This window comes from Vigna umbellata, chromosome 2, assembly GCF_029865625.1.
Source record: "Vigna umbellata cultivar VRB3 chromosome 2, Vumbellata_1.0, whole genome shotgun sequence".
Lineage (NCBI taxonomy): Eukaryota > Viridiplantae > Streptophyta > Magnoliopsida > Fabales > Fabaceae > Vigna > Vigna umbellata.
In genome coordinates this window covers 21,984,519-22,002,841 of record NC_142166.1, presented here as the reverse complement: position 1 = coordinate 22,002,841, position 18,323 = coordinate 21,984,519, and the positions used below count along the sequence as shown (strand labels likewise).

General features: G+C 36.5%; 1 protein-coding gene across 1 annotated transcript; it reads left to right on the top strand.

Annotated features, from left to right (window-relative positions):
* Positions 1-378: 378 nt before the first annotated feature.
* Positions 379-3,166, top strand: LOC124847691 (trihelix transcription factor GT-2-like). The gene is made up of 2 exons (XM_047325238.2): positions 379-1,166; positions 1,353-3,166. Exons 1-2 carry the CDS (start codon positions 937-939, stop codon positions 2,665-2,667), a joined length of 1,545 nt encoding a protein of 514 aa, XP_047181194.1. The 5' UTR covers positions 379-936; the 3' UTR covers positions 2,668-3,166.
* The last annotated feature ends 15,157 nt before the right edge of the window (positions 3,167-18,323 follow it).

Here is an 18,323-nt window from a genome sequence, read left to right as displayed (position 1 = left end):
CACACTTACCAACCTATACGCGTTTATATTCGTTATTTAACGAACTCGGCCTTATAAGTCATATAACATACAGGATAATTTTGAAAACATATTTGAATTTCAATTTCTAATTGAAGGGGGTATTTATTTTTCTTGGTAAATTCTATCCCATAAACCCGAGACTCGTGCATTGGCGCTCTGTGACACCCAATTGTGCCCTGATTGGCGCAATATATATTTTTTTTATAAAAAGGAGTAGGGTGAGGATATTTTCGTTTTTCACCGACTCGGAAAAATGCGGTGGCCGCAACTCGTAAGTTTACGGCACACGTAATTGAGTTGTGGTATGTGTGGCGTGGGGCAAAGCCAGCGGAGTGACAGAAACGTACAGAACAAGAATGTGGGCTCTGTGGGCCTTCCCTTATGAACCCAATTCCATTACTACCACACAATAAAACAAACCCACTTTTCCTCCCATCACCAAGTTATCTCATTTTACCCTAGAAAAGCCCACAAATATTGACTTTAGCTGTCAATTTTTAATTTCCCTCCCTGTCTGCAAAGGGTCAAACTTACACAAGTGGGAAATTTTGTAATGAACCATCAACCAATGCCATGCCACCACGTATGGACCTCTACCTCCATGGAATCTATCCGATCGTATCCATTTCACTTCTTTTGAATTTTAAACCTTTTCTTTTCTTCTTATTATTATTCACCTGTCCATATGCTCGCCCTTTTTAAACTTGTAAGTAACGACAATGGTTAGTAGACCTTGAAATTTGAAATAGCACAAACAATTCAAATCCCCTACATCAAAACAAACACTCAACACAACCCCAGTTATTACAGTACCTTTATTTTTATTTTTCCCTGACAAGGTTTCACCAAGGTTGTTTTTTTTCCTCTCTTGCCCCCACCCTCAAGTGTTTCCTAGCTGTAACTACGGTGAAACCGATGCTGGAAGTCTCTGCTTCACCGGCAACTCCTCTTGCCAACCCGGAGGGAGGCGCCGCGGCGGTCTCCGAGTGGCTCAAAGCGGAGGACGGCGAAGCCGGTGACCGGAATTCCGCCGCCAGTCGATGGCCTAAAGAGGAAACAATGGCTTTGCTCAAGATAAGGTCTGACATGGACGTTGCTTTCAGGGATACAAACCCCAAAGCCCCTCTCTGGGACCAAGTCTCAAAGTAAGTCCCTCTTCGTTTCCCCTGGAATCCCCATTATTCTCAAGCTTATTCCCTAATCAGTGATGCTAGTGTTACAACGATACTGTATACATTCTAGCTTGACATAGTTAAGTTGAACCATTTCTTTTTGTCTGTGTGATAATAACGTGGTGATTGAATTAATTTGAAAATCTTTTGTATATTCAGGAAATTAGCGGAGCTAGGTTATAACAGGAGTTCGAAGAAGTGCAAGGAGAAATTCGAGAACATTTACAAGTACCATAGGAGAACCAAGGAAGGTCGTTGTGGCAAATCCAACGGTAGCAAGACTTACAGATTTTTCGAGCAATTGGAAGCTTTAGAAGGACACCACTCACTTCCGACTCCCTCTGTAAGCGCCCCAGAAACAGCAACGACGACGACGACGACCCACGTGCCCGACAACAACACCAACGTCGATGTTATTTTAGATGCGGTTCCGTGTTCCGTGAGTGCGTACGTGGGGGAGCATTCTAGTTCGACGACTTCGTGCTCCGGTAAGGGGTTTAGGAAGAGGAAGCTGACGCAGTTTCTGGATGGGTTGATGAGGGAAGTGATAGAGAAGCAGGATATGCTGCAGAGGAAGTTCGTGGAGGTGTTGGAGAAGTGCGAGAAGGATCGAATGGCAAGGGAGGAAGCGTGGAAGAAGGAGGAGCTGGCGCTGATTAAGAAAGAGCGCGAGCTTCTGGCTCAGGAACGCTCCATCGCCGCGGCTAAAGATGAAGTCGTCCTTGCTTTTCTAAGAAAGTTCACCCAAGTTGAAGGCGTGGTGCAGTTGCTGGAGAAAATCCAGGGTCAAAACAACGGGCACAGGGACATGCAACAAAGTGGGAATATCAATGCTGCGGCTAATGGAGGTGGTGGTGGTGATAGTGATGTGAGTGATATGGATAAGCGAGAGTGTGGGAATAATCTGAGTGTTAGGAATTTCGTGCATATGAGTAGTTCGCGGTGGCCGAAGGATGAAGTGGAGGCTTTGATAAGGTTGAGGACTGAACTTGATGTGCAGTCTCAGGGGAACAATAATAGCAGTAATGGTGTGTCGAAGGGGCCACTTTGGGAGGACATATCTTCGGCCATGAAGGGCCTTGGCTACGAACGCAGTGCCAAGAGGTGCAAAGAGAAATGGGAGAACATAAACAAGTATTTCAAGAGGATGAAGGAGAAGAACAAGAGGAAACCTCAGGATTCCAAAACCTGTCCCTATTATCACCACCTGGAGGTTTTGTACAGCAAGAAGCCCAAGAGGGCTGATGTAAAGGATTTTGGGAAGGAGTTGAAGCCCGAGGAGCTGTTGTTGCATATCATGGAGAGTCAAAGTCAAGAAGAGAGACAAGCGCAGCAACAACAGGTACAGAGTCACTCATCATCCGAAGATGGGGAGAAAGATGATAGGGATCAGCGTGAGGGAGATGAAGAAGATCAAAATGGGTTTCAGAATGTGATGCTTGAAAATAGTCCTTCCAGAGCAATCATGAGTTAAAAGCTTGGTAATCTTCAGAGATTCTTTATTGCTAAAATTGAACTTCTTCTCTGACAAACAACATGACTTCCTTTGACTTTCCAATCATTTATCGAATCTGGATCCAAAGTCATGAACCAGGAGGAGTAGTTGTAGGTTGTGTTGGTGGCCTCCAGTGGTAATAGTGAATACAAAAGAATCTGAAGGGTGTTGTTTTTGTATCTATTACACTGTCTCTTTTCTATTTTTCATCATATTTTTTTGGGGAAACATGATAGAAGGAACACGCTCACAGAGAAAAAGAAAAAGAAAAGAGAGAGATTTAATACTTAGTAATTTTTTTCCCTAGAAGTTTGCAAACCCATGTGTAGTCAGGTGGGAGAGGGTTGGATTTGTTTGGTAGTGACAATAAAGAATGGCATACTGTACTTTCCCCATCACAGCCTAGTTAGAGGTGAACTGTAACGATAACGAAAGTTCACTTTTGTTTTAGAAATGATATTTTTACAATTCTTTTTCATTTTCTTTACCATTTCACCGTTCTCTACACATATTTTATCCCTTTTAATTCGAAAGCATTATTGTTTTTGGCTTTCTATGGCGAAGACTATATTGTACTGCCATATAAAATAACCCAATAATCATGAACACGTAGCCTGTTATGATCATCTAACATCAAAATCTGCAACAAAGTTAGAAGCAGATAACCCGGCTAGAGATCCTTTGGGTATCTTAGAATTTGCTTCATAACTTGTAAATACTCATTTTGGTCCTTTATTCATGCACTCATCACTTTCCTTCATGTGCTCCATAACATAACATGTCTCTCTATGTGCGATGTACTCCTAAAAAACGGTGCAACACGCGTTACTCCTTAAACAAAACGCTCATCTTGATTTTGTAAAGGTTGAGTTGAAAACTTATGGATCTGGGAAGTGATGCTCATTTCTTTAAGAGAACTAATCACTAATAAGATCGAAAATTGGCTCTTGTATTGGTCTGTTATGCTCAAGATGCCAACGAAGAAGCCCACTAACATTCAAAGAACTAAAAATAAATTACACTAACTGAAAACAAATAACAAAAGCAATATGCATTATTACATACCTTGGATGTGTTCTGATAATTTTTTTTTACTTTGTATGTGTTCTGAGGAACAAGATACCATATATATGTTTTTGTGTTACTGACACTCTTAGACAAATGTGTACATAGTACTCTTATAAACATGTACAACATTATAAAATCATGTAATTTCTATCAATTATCGAATTGCTTAAAACTAATTTGGTTTTATTATGTTTGTTGGCGAGTTATATAAATAGTATTGATGTGTTGTTATTGCCTTGATTCTTTTACAAGTCCCTTGTTCTGCGGCCTCACCCTTGTTCTGCGGCCTCAGCATTCTGGATGCTCCTCGGCGGCGGGAGACTCAAGTGGGACCAAGATGCCATCGAACACGTCCTTTTCAATGTCGAAACCAAGGGCAAACGACTCCTTGACTCCCATTAGGACGGACGCTTGGCGGAGAGTTTTGTTGAAACCCTCCTCATGTTCAAACACGATACCCGCCTCCAGCTCGGATATCTTCTCTTTGGCCTTCGCCAAGTCGTCCGCCAGTGCTCGATTCATTTAGAGGAGTTTGCCCTCCATTTTCTTCTGGCGGGCAACTACCACCTTCAGCTGCCCGCACTCATCCACCAGCCAGTCATAGTTTGCCCGGGCGTCGCGCAGCCGATCCGTGGTCTCGGCTAACTCCTCCTTGACTTCATCAAGTTCAGCTTGGAGCTCGTCAATCTTCTTATCGGACTCGTCTTAAGCCACCAGCACCTGTTCCATGGTCGCCTGTAGATCCTCAGTAACCTTCTTCTCGGCGAGCAGCTCCCGGACGTTCCCAACTCCCCTACGATCAGCAAACTCCCTAAGATACCAAGCCAGAGAAGCCGCCCGGGTAGACATTTCCAACATCGCATTAGTCAACTTTGCCTCAAAAAGCGGCTCGATCAATGCCCGGTGTGTAGAACTCATATGAAAGTTCGTCTGGTCACTCATGTTGAACGCAGGGCTGAAAACCCCATCCGGAAGCGGCCAGTAGGAGGACCCATCGTTTCCTTTGCACGCCTTCTTGGAGGCCGATCTGGAGGAAGACCCTTCTTTCTCCTTACGCCCCTTCTTAGAGGCAGACTTCTCCCCCTCTTTGTGCCCTTTCCTCTTCCTAACCAAGGGTTGGGCGGAAGTGGTGGCCGCTTCAGATGAGGGATCTACGAATACGACTGAAAGGCTTTGTTGGGGCCCACTTCCCGCAGCAACAGCAACGCCTTCAGGAACATTAACGGTTGGAGCAGCTTGGGAGCCGACCGGAGGAAATGTCGGCATCCGACTAGTATAAGATGCACGTTTGATGATAGGAGGACGGAGAGCGGTCGGGGCGACCCGTTCCCGGGCACTCGAAGAGCTAGCACCGGCTCCTTTCCTCGAAGCCATGAAGTTGGATTTGTGGGGGAGCAGACATGATATCTGACAAAAACACGAAAATTCAGTTAAGTTAACACCGACCTATGGAAAAGGACAAACTGAACATAAAATACCATACCAAACACCTTTCGTTCACAATCCTCATGACAAAGGCATTTGACTAAGTTGCGGGCAGAGAGGCGGCGGGGGAGAGCGTTGATGGTGCGAACGACTTCCAAATCGACCGGGTTCATCGTACCGACCGAGTAGGCTTTTATTTTCTTGGGGTTCCTTATCCAATAAAAGGGGAACAAAGGATTTTCCGCCGCATCATGCAACTCGTGACGGTTGGCCTCGTCAATGATGACTTTAAAAAATTGATTCTTAAAATTCTTGTACGAATCAGAATATGGGCGGAAGAGGGTCCTATCTTTGATGGACGTCAAAGAAACCCAACCACCCTTCGGGAGCGGGCAGACGTCGAAGTAGTGAAAGAAAATCGGGATTGTTGGGGTTATTCCAATCGCCGAACACATCGCCAAAAATGCTTGGACGACCGCCCAAGCATTCAGATGTAGTTGTGCAGGGGCAACGTTCAACTCCTGGAGAACGGCCATTTGAAACTCAGTAAAAGGCACCCGAATACAGAGCTGATCGAAAAAATCGGCGTACATAAAGAAGAAATCATCTGGACTCGACCCCTTCTCGTGATAAACCCGCTCGTTCCTTAGGCTAACTCTCGTCCGTATCAATCGGGAATCCTCCACGTCTCTGACAATGTAGAGTCGTCCGATTCTCCACGTTAACGCCTTTTTAGTACCATACTCCGGTGCGAACAAACTGGCATCGTGTGGTGCCCAGTCGTATCCCGGAATAACGGTCCCATCACCGTCCAGTTCCAATGGCGCATCATCTACCGAAATACCACCCTTGAGAAGATGGATGGGTATCCCGAAGATAATCCTCTTATCTGCATCCATGGGGAAGTTAGGCTCCGGCGACTGATCCTCATTATTTACAGGAGAGTGCAACCCCGGTGACCGGTCGAACTCTTCCAAAAAAGGAGGACGACACCGAGCTTGGAGAAGAACCACACCCGCCTTCACCGCCCGTCGACCCCCCGCCACTTCTGCCCGACGACTCCAAAGAAGACTCAACATGGACGACTGCCATTTATTACCTGAGGGAAAAAGAATGCTCTGAAAACGGAAGAAGAAGAAGAGTGAAAATGACAACGTTTTCACCCTCCTATTTATAGGAAAAAATTTGTAACCCTCGATGCATCCTCACCGTAAAAAATCATCACGGTTAACGGTCCAGATGCGGGGACGCTTCAACTTCCACCTCTGTGCGCACGACACGTATATTCCCGTCTAAACCCATTTTCAAAAATCAGTAAGTAGAATCCCAACAGAGTTGGTCCAGTAGCCAAGTTGAGCGCCCTCCAGCCCAACCAATGACGAGGACGGACGGTCAACAACCGGAGACCACACACCCGTAACCAAGATACCAGTCGGCCTTAAACCCAACGTTCACTACGTGCACTAGGGCTTGTGGGGCTTGTGTACCATACGGACTGGACAGTCTAGAGAGTAGCGCCGACATCAACCTAACCGCCGGCGTGTACCATACGGACCGGGCGGTCCAGAGAGCAGCGCCGACATCAACCTAACCGCCGGCGTTTCTTCAATTTTTTTTACTGCGCTCTCTGTTTCTCACTCACGGCACTCAAATTCCTTTTTTCCTTCGAGTTTGGTCGTCTCATAGCATTGCTAGACAGCTTGCATAAACACTCATTGCGTACTGTTCTACTCGATCATTCATCCTCTCACTCGGGTGAGTAATAACCATGTACCGTACGGACCGAGCGGTCCAAAGGGAGCAACGCTGAATCGATTTAATCGGACGGTTGTACAAGATCGGCCGATAGGTGAACTAGGTCATTAAAACCATGATTAAGGTAAATAGTTATTAGAGCCATTGGGCTAGAATTGGGCCGTGATTAACTTTTCACTAATCCCAAACCCATGGCGAAAACTATAAATACAAGTCAAAGGTAAGTGATAGATAGGTTGCATTTACTGCACATTTATTACTGTTCTATTGAATTGTCAAACGGTTCGAATACTGACTTTGGCATCGAAGGATCTTTGACAGGTTCCCTCCCGGATGAAAGTGTACAACGGAGCTTGGAATGAAACCGGATGACAAAAAGGCAAATTGTGAAAGAGTTTGACGACTTAGCCTATAACCAAAACAATATGTAAAATAAAATTATATGCACATTTTTCAGTGTAATTGAGGAATATTTTGTAAAGGATATATTCCCCCATGTAATGATGTATGAATCCATAGAACGAAGACATGCATTACATGCAAATTTTATATGAGTTTTAAATATTTAAAATATTGGAAAATTAAATTTGGAAAACATCATTTTTTAGAAACTAAATTTGGATTATGAGTTGTCGATATTTATTTTTTTATATTAGATGTTGTTACTTTTGATTTCAACTTTATGTTATTTATAACTGGATTTGGATTAAGTGAAGTGTTGGTATCAAATTTTAATGTCAATGATGTACTGGTAAAATTTTGTTTTGTTTAATTTAAATTTCATTGGAATTGACAAGGGATATAAAATTTTTAAGAAATAAACAAATATATTTTTCAATACACATAGCAAATAATATGTATGTAATTCATCCAACATTACTTAGATATTATTCTAGATGTAATGCCCACAATATTATTTATGGATCTTTTTATATGTAATTTATCGATGAATTTTTATTTATGTAAATTACATGTATGTATTCATTCAACATTATCTAAAAAATTATTTCATATATAACTTACATACAAATTATTTTGTATGAAATAATTTGTATATAATTTTTTTCATATTCTATTATCGATAGATAAAATTTGTATGCAACCTTATCTATGATATTTTTTATATGTAAATTTACCTGCTTTACAAAAGGTCTTTTTCTTTCATATGTAATATTGAATAATATCCAATTATTTAAGAATTTTATACATTATGTATCATACAGACCGGACGGTCCATAGAGCAACACCGGCATCAACCTAATCGCCAGTGTTTCTTCAATCTCTTTTTACTGCACTCTCTATCTCTCACTCTCGGCACTCAAATTCCTTTTTCCCTTCTCGCCTGCCCCCTCTCGGGCAATGCGCGCCGAACATTCGGCCCTGACGGTTATGAGTTCCGTCTCATGACGCTGCTACATCTCCTCCATCTTTTGTTGTAGCATCCGGATTATCTCCACTGGGTCGTCAATGCTCATGGTTCTCGTGGTCACCATTGGGTTTAGCAAGTACTCGGCCCCACGGTGGGCGCCAAAATGTTTCGGTTATGGGGCTGAGTCGCCAAACTCCTTTACAATTTGCCTTCTTGTCGTCCGGTCTCGCTCCGAGCTCCATTGTATTGCTCTTCCGTCCGGGAGGGAACCTGTCAAAGATCCTCCAATGCCAAAGTCAGTATTCGAACCGTTCGGCAATTCAATAGAACAGTAATAAATTTGCAGTAAATGCAACCTATCTACCACTTACCTTTGACCTGTATTTATAGTTTTTGTCATGGACTTGGGATTAGTGAAAAGTTAATCACGATCCAATTCTAACCCAATGGCTCTAATCACTATTTACCTTAATCATGGTTTTAATGACCCAGTTCACCTACCGGCCGATCTTGTACAACCGTCCGGTTAAATCGATTCAGCGTTGCTCCCTTTGGACCGCTTGGTCCGTACGGTACATGGTTATTACTCACTTGAGTGAAAGGATGAATGATCGAGTAGAACAGTACGCAGTGAGTGTTTATGCAAGCTGTCTAGCAATGCTATGAGAGGACCAAACTCGAAGGGAAAAAGGAATTTGAGTGCCGTGAGTGAGAGACAGAGAATGCAGTAAAAAAGATTGAGGAAATGTCGACGATTAGGTTGATGTCGGCGCTGCTCTCTGGACCGTCCGGTCCGTATGGTACATATGTATATTAATTCTTAGCTATATGTAAAGTCTAATTTAACTACAAATATATAATTATTTATGTGTAATTTGTTCAGTGAAATTTGTAACTTAATTTACTAATAGATTTACCGATATAAAAGTGTAAGTAACGGATAAAATTAACCGTTAGATAAATTTCTAAAAACAAATCACCAATAATATAAATTTTAAATTATTAAAATATCATACTGATAAAATGATAAAACCGGTTGATAAATTTGAATTTATCGAGAAAAATTTATTGATAGAATTAAATGAATTGATAATAACATAAATTATTGTAGTTAGAGTTATAAGTTGATAATGAAAATACAAAAATCATTAATATAGGTGTGATTGATTTTAAATTAATCCAATGAATATTGTGAATCGCTCAATTCACCTCGACAAAAATAATTGAGTGGGTCACTTAATTCATACGTCACACTGAGATCCATTTCATTATCACCTGTAATTCTTAATAATTTAATTTATGTGATAAGAGGCACAAATGGTTTTATACTTTACATTATTTAATTCTTAAAAATTGATTTGAAACAGTTAGTTTCAATCCATTTTATTAGTGATTTATTTGACTAAGCTTTTACTAACTTTTGTTATCAGCAACTATTTTACCACAATATTTAAAAGATATAAAACTATAATTATTTGTTTCGCTCCTTTTGTGTTCTCTTAAAATCTTCGAATGATTTGAAATTTACACGAAACAAGAAATTTACACGAAACAATGTTTCTCATTCATTTAAAATAACATATAAGATAACCATCAAGATTTTTAAGATTGATGTTTGGTAATTTTAAATAAAAAATCATAAATTTAAATGTAGTGAGTTAATATAATAAGAAGAATTTTGTATAGAAATAAGATATATTTCATAAAATAGTGTAAAATATAAATAAATTCTAACACTTTATGATTGTAGGTTATTTTATTGAAAAAAAAATTGAGAGAGTGAAATAGAGGAATATAAAACTGCATAGATATTTTTTCATTGCGGAGTGTTATCATTTTTATAAAGCAAATAACTCATCGTAAATGCACGAAAATATTGGCATCTATAACCACTAATAGACTAGTGCTCCTAGTGCCTAGAAAATAGCAAATGAATCCTACTAGTCAACATGACTTTTATTTTCCTAAAAAATAGCATAACATATTATTTTAAATTGTTAATTTCCAATAGTCATCAATCAACACCAAGCTTTTGTCTCAAGAACTCAAATCTAGATTTTGGAAGTTCCTTGGTTAGGATATCAGCCACTTAATTTTCTATTTTGCAGTAAACTAGTTTCACTTGTCCTTCTCTTTGAACTTCTCTTAAAAAGAAAAATTTTATCTTAAAATGCTTTGTTTTGCCATGAAAAATTGGATTATTGACAATTGAAATTGCAGCTTGATTATTCACAAAAATCTTTGTGTTATCTTCTTGTTTAATGTGTAAGTCAGTCATGATTTTCCTTATCCAGACAGTTTGATTTACAGCAGCAGCAACGACATACTCTGCTTCTATTGTTGATTGGGCTATAATTTCTTGCTTTTTGGAACACCATGAAAAAGCTCCAGAACCAAGAGAGAGACAGTAACAGAAGTGCTTCTCATATCATCAACACATCCTACCCAATCACTATCTGAATAACCATGAAAACTTAAGCTTTCAACTTTGTTGAACCATATACCATAATCAATTGTGCCTTTAACATATCTAAGAATTCTTTTTGCTACTTGAAAATGAAATTCACTAGGACGATGCATGTACCTTGATAACAAACTCACTGAATGCATGATAGGGTGGCAGTTAAATACATTAAGCATCCTATTGAGGATCTAAACAGTTTTTCATCAACCTTTTCAGCTCCATCTTCTCTGCAAAAAATTTCTTTTTGGTTCATTGGAGTTGCAGCTGACTTACACTCTTCCATGTTGAACTTCATAAGTACTTCCTTTGCATACTGTTCTTGGCACACAAATATTTCATTTTTCTTTTGCTACACTTGCATACCAAGAAAAAGTGTCATCTTTCCAAGGTCTCTCATTTCAAAGACATTTTCCATTTCTTCTTTAAACTTGTCAATCATCTCCTTACAATTTCCTGTAATAAATAAGTCATCAACATACAGAGATATCATAAGTATATCTTCATTCACCTTTTAAATATATAAGGTATACTCACTTAGACTTTTCACAAAGCCTAAGCTCATTAAATGTGCATCAATTCTACTATATCAAGACCTTGGTGCTTGTTTTAAACCATATAATGCCTTTTTCAGTAGATAAACCTTGTCTTCTTGTCCTTGAAGAGCAAAACCTTTTGGCTTTCCACGAAAATTTCTTCCTCCAAATATTCATTCAAAAAGGCTGATTTTACATCCAATTGATGTATAAGCCAGCCTTTTGTGCAGCTAGTGCTAGCAGCAACCTTATTGTGTCTAGCCTAGCAACTAGGGCAAACGTTTAAGAGAAATCTACCCCAAACATATGAGCATATCCCTTGACAATAAGTCTTGCTTTGTACTTGTTCACAGAACCATCAAGATTGAACTTGGTTCTATAAACCTACTTTACTCCAATGGCCTTTTTATGACCAGGTCTATCCACCAACTCCCAAGTATGATTTTTTTTTTCAATCATTTTGAGCTCCTCTTCCATAGCATTTATCCACCTCTTGTCAATCGCAGCCTCTTCATATCCACTAGGTTCCATGATTGCAACATTACACCTTTGATCGATGTCAGAAAGCAATCTTGTTCCTCTGACAGGTTCGTCATCCACATCTTCATTCTCGTCCTACATTCCAAGCTCATTGTTGCCTTTCCAGCTCAAACAATCAAATTGTTCAAGGTATCTGTTGTCTTTCCAGCTTCAACAATCAAACTCCAAGAATTTCACATCCTTGCTAACAATGACTTTATTGTTGTGTGGGATATAGATCCTACAGGCCTTTGAAATCAAGCTATAGCCTACAAAAATTCCAGGTTCTGCTTTCTTATCCAATTTGTCTCTCTTAATATGAGGAATATAAGAGAAACACAAGCAACCAAATATCTTTAAATTAAACAACTTAGGTTTGTAACCATACCATGCTTCAAAATGTGTTCTTTGTTGGAAAGCTTCTATTGGTAGTCTATTGAGTAAAAATATTGTTGTATTTACAGCCTCTGCCCAGAATGTTTTAGGCAACTCTTTGTCATGAAGTAAGCACCTAGCCATCTCCATAATTGTCCTATTTTTCCTTTCTGCAATGCCATTTTGCTGAGGTGAATATGGGACTGTAAGTTGGTGTTCTACACCTGTATCTTCACATAACTTGTTAAATTTTTTGGAAGTATATTCAGTTCTATTATCGGATCTAATCATATGCATTTTGCACTTGCTTTGATTTTCCACCAAAGTTTTAGACTTCCAAAAAATGTTAGCAACTTCATATTTAAACTTCATAAAATATATCCAACATATTCTTGTCATGTCATCAATGAAAGTAATATAATACTTACTGTCATTCAATGATGGTGTGTTCATAGGACCTCCAACATCTGTATGTATCAATTGTAGATTTTGTATAACCCTTCAAGTCTTGTTTTGTGGAAATGGAAGTCTTGTTTGCTTTCCTTATTGACAAGCAATGCATGTAGGAAATGCTTCTTCTATATCAGGTAAGCCTTTGACCATGTTATTCTTCTTCATGAATATTATAGCATTCTGGTGAAAATGGCCCAATCTTTTATGCCAAAGTATTGTACTACTGACCTCTTTGTGCACTGCAGCTTGTTCTTCACTCATGAAGTCCAAAGCAAAGCTTTTTCCTTTCATTCTAACTTTAAATACTTCCTTGCCTGTTGAATCTTTAATCATGCAGTTTTTATCTTCAAACAACAACTTATAACCTTTTTCAAGAAATTAAGGAACACTCAACAGGTTTTGATTAATGTCTGGAATATGTAAAACATCTGAAATCAGTTTCAAACTTGTTTGACCTTCAATTGCCACTGTTCCTTTTCCTTTTACTGCAATATATGCTTCATTACCTAGTCTGACTTTAGAAAGTGCAGTTTTGTCAAGTTCTTTAAAGAGTTCTCGATCATAACTCATGTGGTTTTGCAACCACTGTCTATTAGCCAACTTTTTGTGGAGCTATTGGTAGCGAAGCATGTAACAACAAACAATTGTTGCTCTTGTGGATGATCCTCAGCACCCTTAACTTCTCCTTGTTGTTGATGAGACTTCCAAATCTTTTCCACGTGCCCTAGCTGCCCACATTTATGACACGTTGCATCTGGTCTCCACCAGCACCTTTTTTGTGGATGATTGGTTTTCTTCCAGGTCTAGTATCATTGTTCTGCTTCTTCTTGTGTTTGTTACCATTGCTCTGGAATTTGACTTGAAAAGCACCCACCACAGATCCTTCTTGCCTCATAAGTCTTCTTTGTTCTTAGGCCTGTAAGGCATGTAGCACCTCTGCCAAAGTGATCTTAGATAGATCCTTTGTGTTCTCCAAGGTAACTATAGAAACTTCATATCTTTTTGGTACTGAGACAAGAATTTTTTTCAACAATTCTTGAATCAGAAAAAGCGTTGCCCAGCAATCTTACTTTTTTGGCAATGCCAAGCAACGTATTTGAGTACTCTTTGTTGGTGTCAGATTCTTTCATTCGTTGCAGCTCAAATTCTCTCATTAAATTCAATACTTGCATGCTTCTAATTCTCTCATCTCCTACATATTCTCCCTTCAAGTAATCCCAAATTGCTTTTATTCTGTTGTGAGACATAATCCTGGTGAAAATTAGTTTTGAAACACTAGAAAACAGATATGCCTTTGCCTTTGCTTTCCTGGTCTTTTTTTCTTTGTAGTTTTGCATCTGGGCTATACTGGGGTTGTCGGGTAGCGGAGCAATATCGTAATCCTCCTCCGGTTCCCAAAGATCCAAAGACTCTAGGAAGTTCTGCATTTTTATGGCCCAGAGATCATATCTATCTCTATCAAAGATAGGAGGAGCAACTTGAGAGAAACTTGTTTCAACATTCATTTTTCAGGTCCCGTAAGATGTAGCTCTTGATACCAATTTGTAGGTTATTTTATTAAAAAAAAATTGAGAGAGTGGAACAGAAGAATATAAACTGTATAGATATCTTTTATTGAGGAGTGTTATCGCTTTTATGAAGCAAATAACTGAACATAAATGCATTAAAATATTAGCATCTACAACCACTAATAGACTAGTGCTCCTAGTGCCTAGAAAATAGCAAATAAATCCTACCAGTTAACATGACTTTTATTTTCCTAAAAAATAGCATAACATTATTTTAATTTGTTAATTTTCAATAGTCATCAATCAATAATGATACTCCCTTTTCTCTATCCTTTTCCAGGATGAAGTGATTGAATTGTATAATCTTTAAAAACATAAAGATTTCTCATATATATATATATATATATATATATATACATATGTATGTATGTATATATATACATATGTATGTATGTATATATATACATATGTATGTATGTATATATATACATACATACATATGTATATATATACATATGTATATATATACATACATACATATGTATATATATACATATGTATGTATGTATATATATACATATGTATGTATGTATATATATACATATGTATGTATGTATATATATACATATGTATGTATGTATATATATACATATGTATGTATGTATACATATATGTACATATATATATATATATATATATATATATATGGGTTTGCAAATTTACGTAAGGGCTTTTTTTAATAGGTACATTTTAGCAAAGTGTACCAAGTTTTAGGTTACAAAAAAATTCATATTAAAAAAAATTAACTTTAAATCAAGGGTATTTTAATAATTTTAAAATTTAATTTAAAATAAAAAAATAAAAGGTTGTTATTTATCATCACGTGTATTAGTAATTATTACCTTTTATTTTATTTTTTATTTTTAAAAACAACTATCTTTTATTTTATTTTTTATTTTGAAAAACAACTACCTTTTAAAAAATATATAATAAAAGGTAATAACTACTAATACACGTGACATCAATCATGGATAATAAATAACTACGTGGCAGCAATCATGGATCATATGGTTTAGGGTAGGAATGGCAAAAAAATCCGCGCTCGCGGATATCCGTGGACAAAATTCGCGACGGATAGTTAATACGCGCGGATATTTACTATCCGCAACCCACGGGTAGTGGATATTTTAATATCCGCTTATAAACGGGTCGGGTGCGGGTATTATACTATCCGTACCCGCGGATACCCGCTACAAAAAATAAAAATAAAAATTTAATTTATTTTTTATTAAGTTAAATTTAATTAAAATTAACATTAATTTATATTTTACAAGATTAAATTTAATTAAAATTGAATTTAAATTTATATTTAATTTAATTTATATTACATTTTATATATTTTTTGTAATTCTATTTAAATTTTATTTTAATAATTTATTAAAATATTTTTTTTTTTAATATTTGCGGGTATCCGTGGATATTCGCGGGTTTTAAAATACACGTGGATATTTTTTAAGCGGGTATCCGTGCGGGTAGCGGGTTGAGTAGCGGGTGGATTTTTTTTTGTCGGGTCAGGTTGCGGGTAGGCACTATCCGTGCCTGACCCGACCCGTTGCCATCCCTAGTTTAGGGTTTAAGTTTTAGGGTTTAGGGTTTATGGTTTATGGTTTATGGTTTATGGTTTACGGTTCAGGGTTTAGGGTTCAGGGTTTATGGTTTAGGGTTTATAGTTTAGGGTTTAGGGTTTAAGGTTTATGGTTTAGGGTTTAAGGTTTAGGATATTTTTTAAAATAAAAAATAAAAGGTAGTTATTAAGTCATGGATTGTAAATAACTAACTTTTATTTTAAATTAAATATTAAAATTATTCAAATATCCTTGGATTTAAAGTATGTTTTTTTTGAATGAGAATTTTTTTATCCATTAAAACTTTATACACTTTACTAAAATGTACCAACTAAAAAAAGACCTTATGTAAATTAGCAAACCTTTTATATATATATATATATATATAATAACTTTTGGGCTTAATGTGTGTATGTGTATTATGAAACAAAAGGTAAAAGAAGCATGGTAATGTCAATATGTATACATATAGTTATTGGCACATTCATTTAAAGAAGGGAATTTAAATTGTTAAAACTAAAAAATATTTGGTCCACCATTAATTTATGCTCGAAATTTTCAATGGTAAAAGCCAGTTGGGTAGAAAGACAAATTGAATAAAAGTATTTAAAAATAAAAATTCATAAATGAGATGACTTGTCTTATGTTAGCAGTGTAGACCCATTTCCATCATGCATGTTCAGGTGATAAAAGGATTAAAAGTTATACTATTGTGTTATTCCATAATGCAATTAAAAAACCCAATTAACACAATATTTAATACTAAAGTGGCATAATTGTACTAAGGGGTGTGTGTATTAAAAAGGCTTAATGCCCAATTTGGAATGTTGTTGAGCCCAAATTCCACTGGGTTGCGCTTTTCATCTTGATGTTTGTGGGCCTATATGCATTTTTTCTGGGTCCCCTTCTTGTGGGCCCTCCATCGCCTTCTTTCATTATCGACTTAATTAATGTGAGTTGATTGTTAAAGATATATTTGGAAAACAAAACCATGAAAAAGTTACAGTATTTAATAAGAGAAAATTGAAGATATTGTCTGCCATAATTATAATAAAGTATCCAAAAACTCTGACATAAATTAATATTTTTAAATAGAGTATATTAAGTCAATAAAACAGTCCTCTATTATTACTCTTGAATTTATGGTACAGCAATAATTTATCACTTTTCATGTTAGAGACCAGTTTCTCATCTCTGTGAGAAATTTCTGAGTTTGAAACTCAAAACTCTAAAGTTTCATTGTCTTATATACGAATAATTATTGTGTAATAATTCATGAACAATTTACATTTTCAGTAACATTTTTCAAAAAAGTTTTACTTGCTAGATAAAGAAATCATTTTATTTTTTTAATATTATTTTTTGTATTTAATACAAATAAAAGTATAAATTAAAAGAAATTGTTTTTTAAAATCAAATTTAACTGCATGTTAATCTCTTCATTATATAATTAATGTATGGTTTACATCTTTCTATAACTTTATGAGCAAATTTGACTTTACATGTTTTAGTTCATACGATTAAGTCTTCACATTACTTGTTTTACTTTAAATTTTATATTATTATTTTTAACTCGACCATTTTTTTAAGAATTGAGTCAAATTAAATGCTTTCAAATCTCTTTTTTTTTTCCAGCAATTGAAAACTAAATCATAATTACTTTTTTTTATCACTGAGAACTCTTATTAAATTTTAAAAAATTATCCGTTTGATTTTAAAATTGACAAACTAATATATTTTATAAAACGGGAAAGACGAAATTTGGTCAGGCTAAGATGAAAATGTTGTTACATGAATTCCTAAAACTAAAAAAATATCAAAAGTTCTTATATTTTTTATTGTCTAAATATAGGTTGATATTATCAGTAAACACACAGAATTTTTAGTTTTAAATCAATATATATTTGTTTTAATAAACATTATAAACTTTTTAAAATATGGCATAATTTTGTAATTTCAAAGATAAAACTCACTTATTTCTCCTAAAAATTAGTTGAAGCGAGAAAGAGAGAATTTTGATTTACAAAAGCAAAGTGCGAGAAATGTGATGTTTTGATAATTTGAAAATGTGAGAAAATTTATGAAAGATATGAAAGATTTAAGAGAAAAATGTTGACCATGGAAACAATTCCGTAAGAAGGAAAAATCATTAATTAAAAAACTTAGCTTTATTAGTTATGGTAAAAAAAGATGTTAGTGTAGCTAAGGCAACACGGATATTTAGCCATTATCATCTCTTTTATCAGTTGCTGCCATGCCTACATATCTACATACCTACATTCCTACCCTCTTCTCTCACTGCTTAAAAGCTTTCATCTTCAAAACACACTGTCATCATCACTCTTCATTCCTAACTCCAACCCTTTTACTATTTCAATTCTACTATAAAAACGTATCCAGATCTCCAACACTAACATGCCTAATTACACTATTCCCACCATCTCTCCTGTAATAAACAGCTTCACAATACCACCTAAATAATGCTATAAAAATTGAATTACATAAAAAAAAATATACTGCTACCATGTTATTAGCATTTAG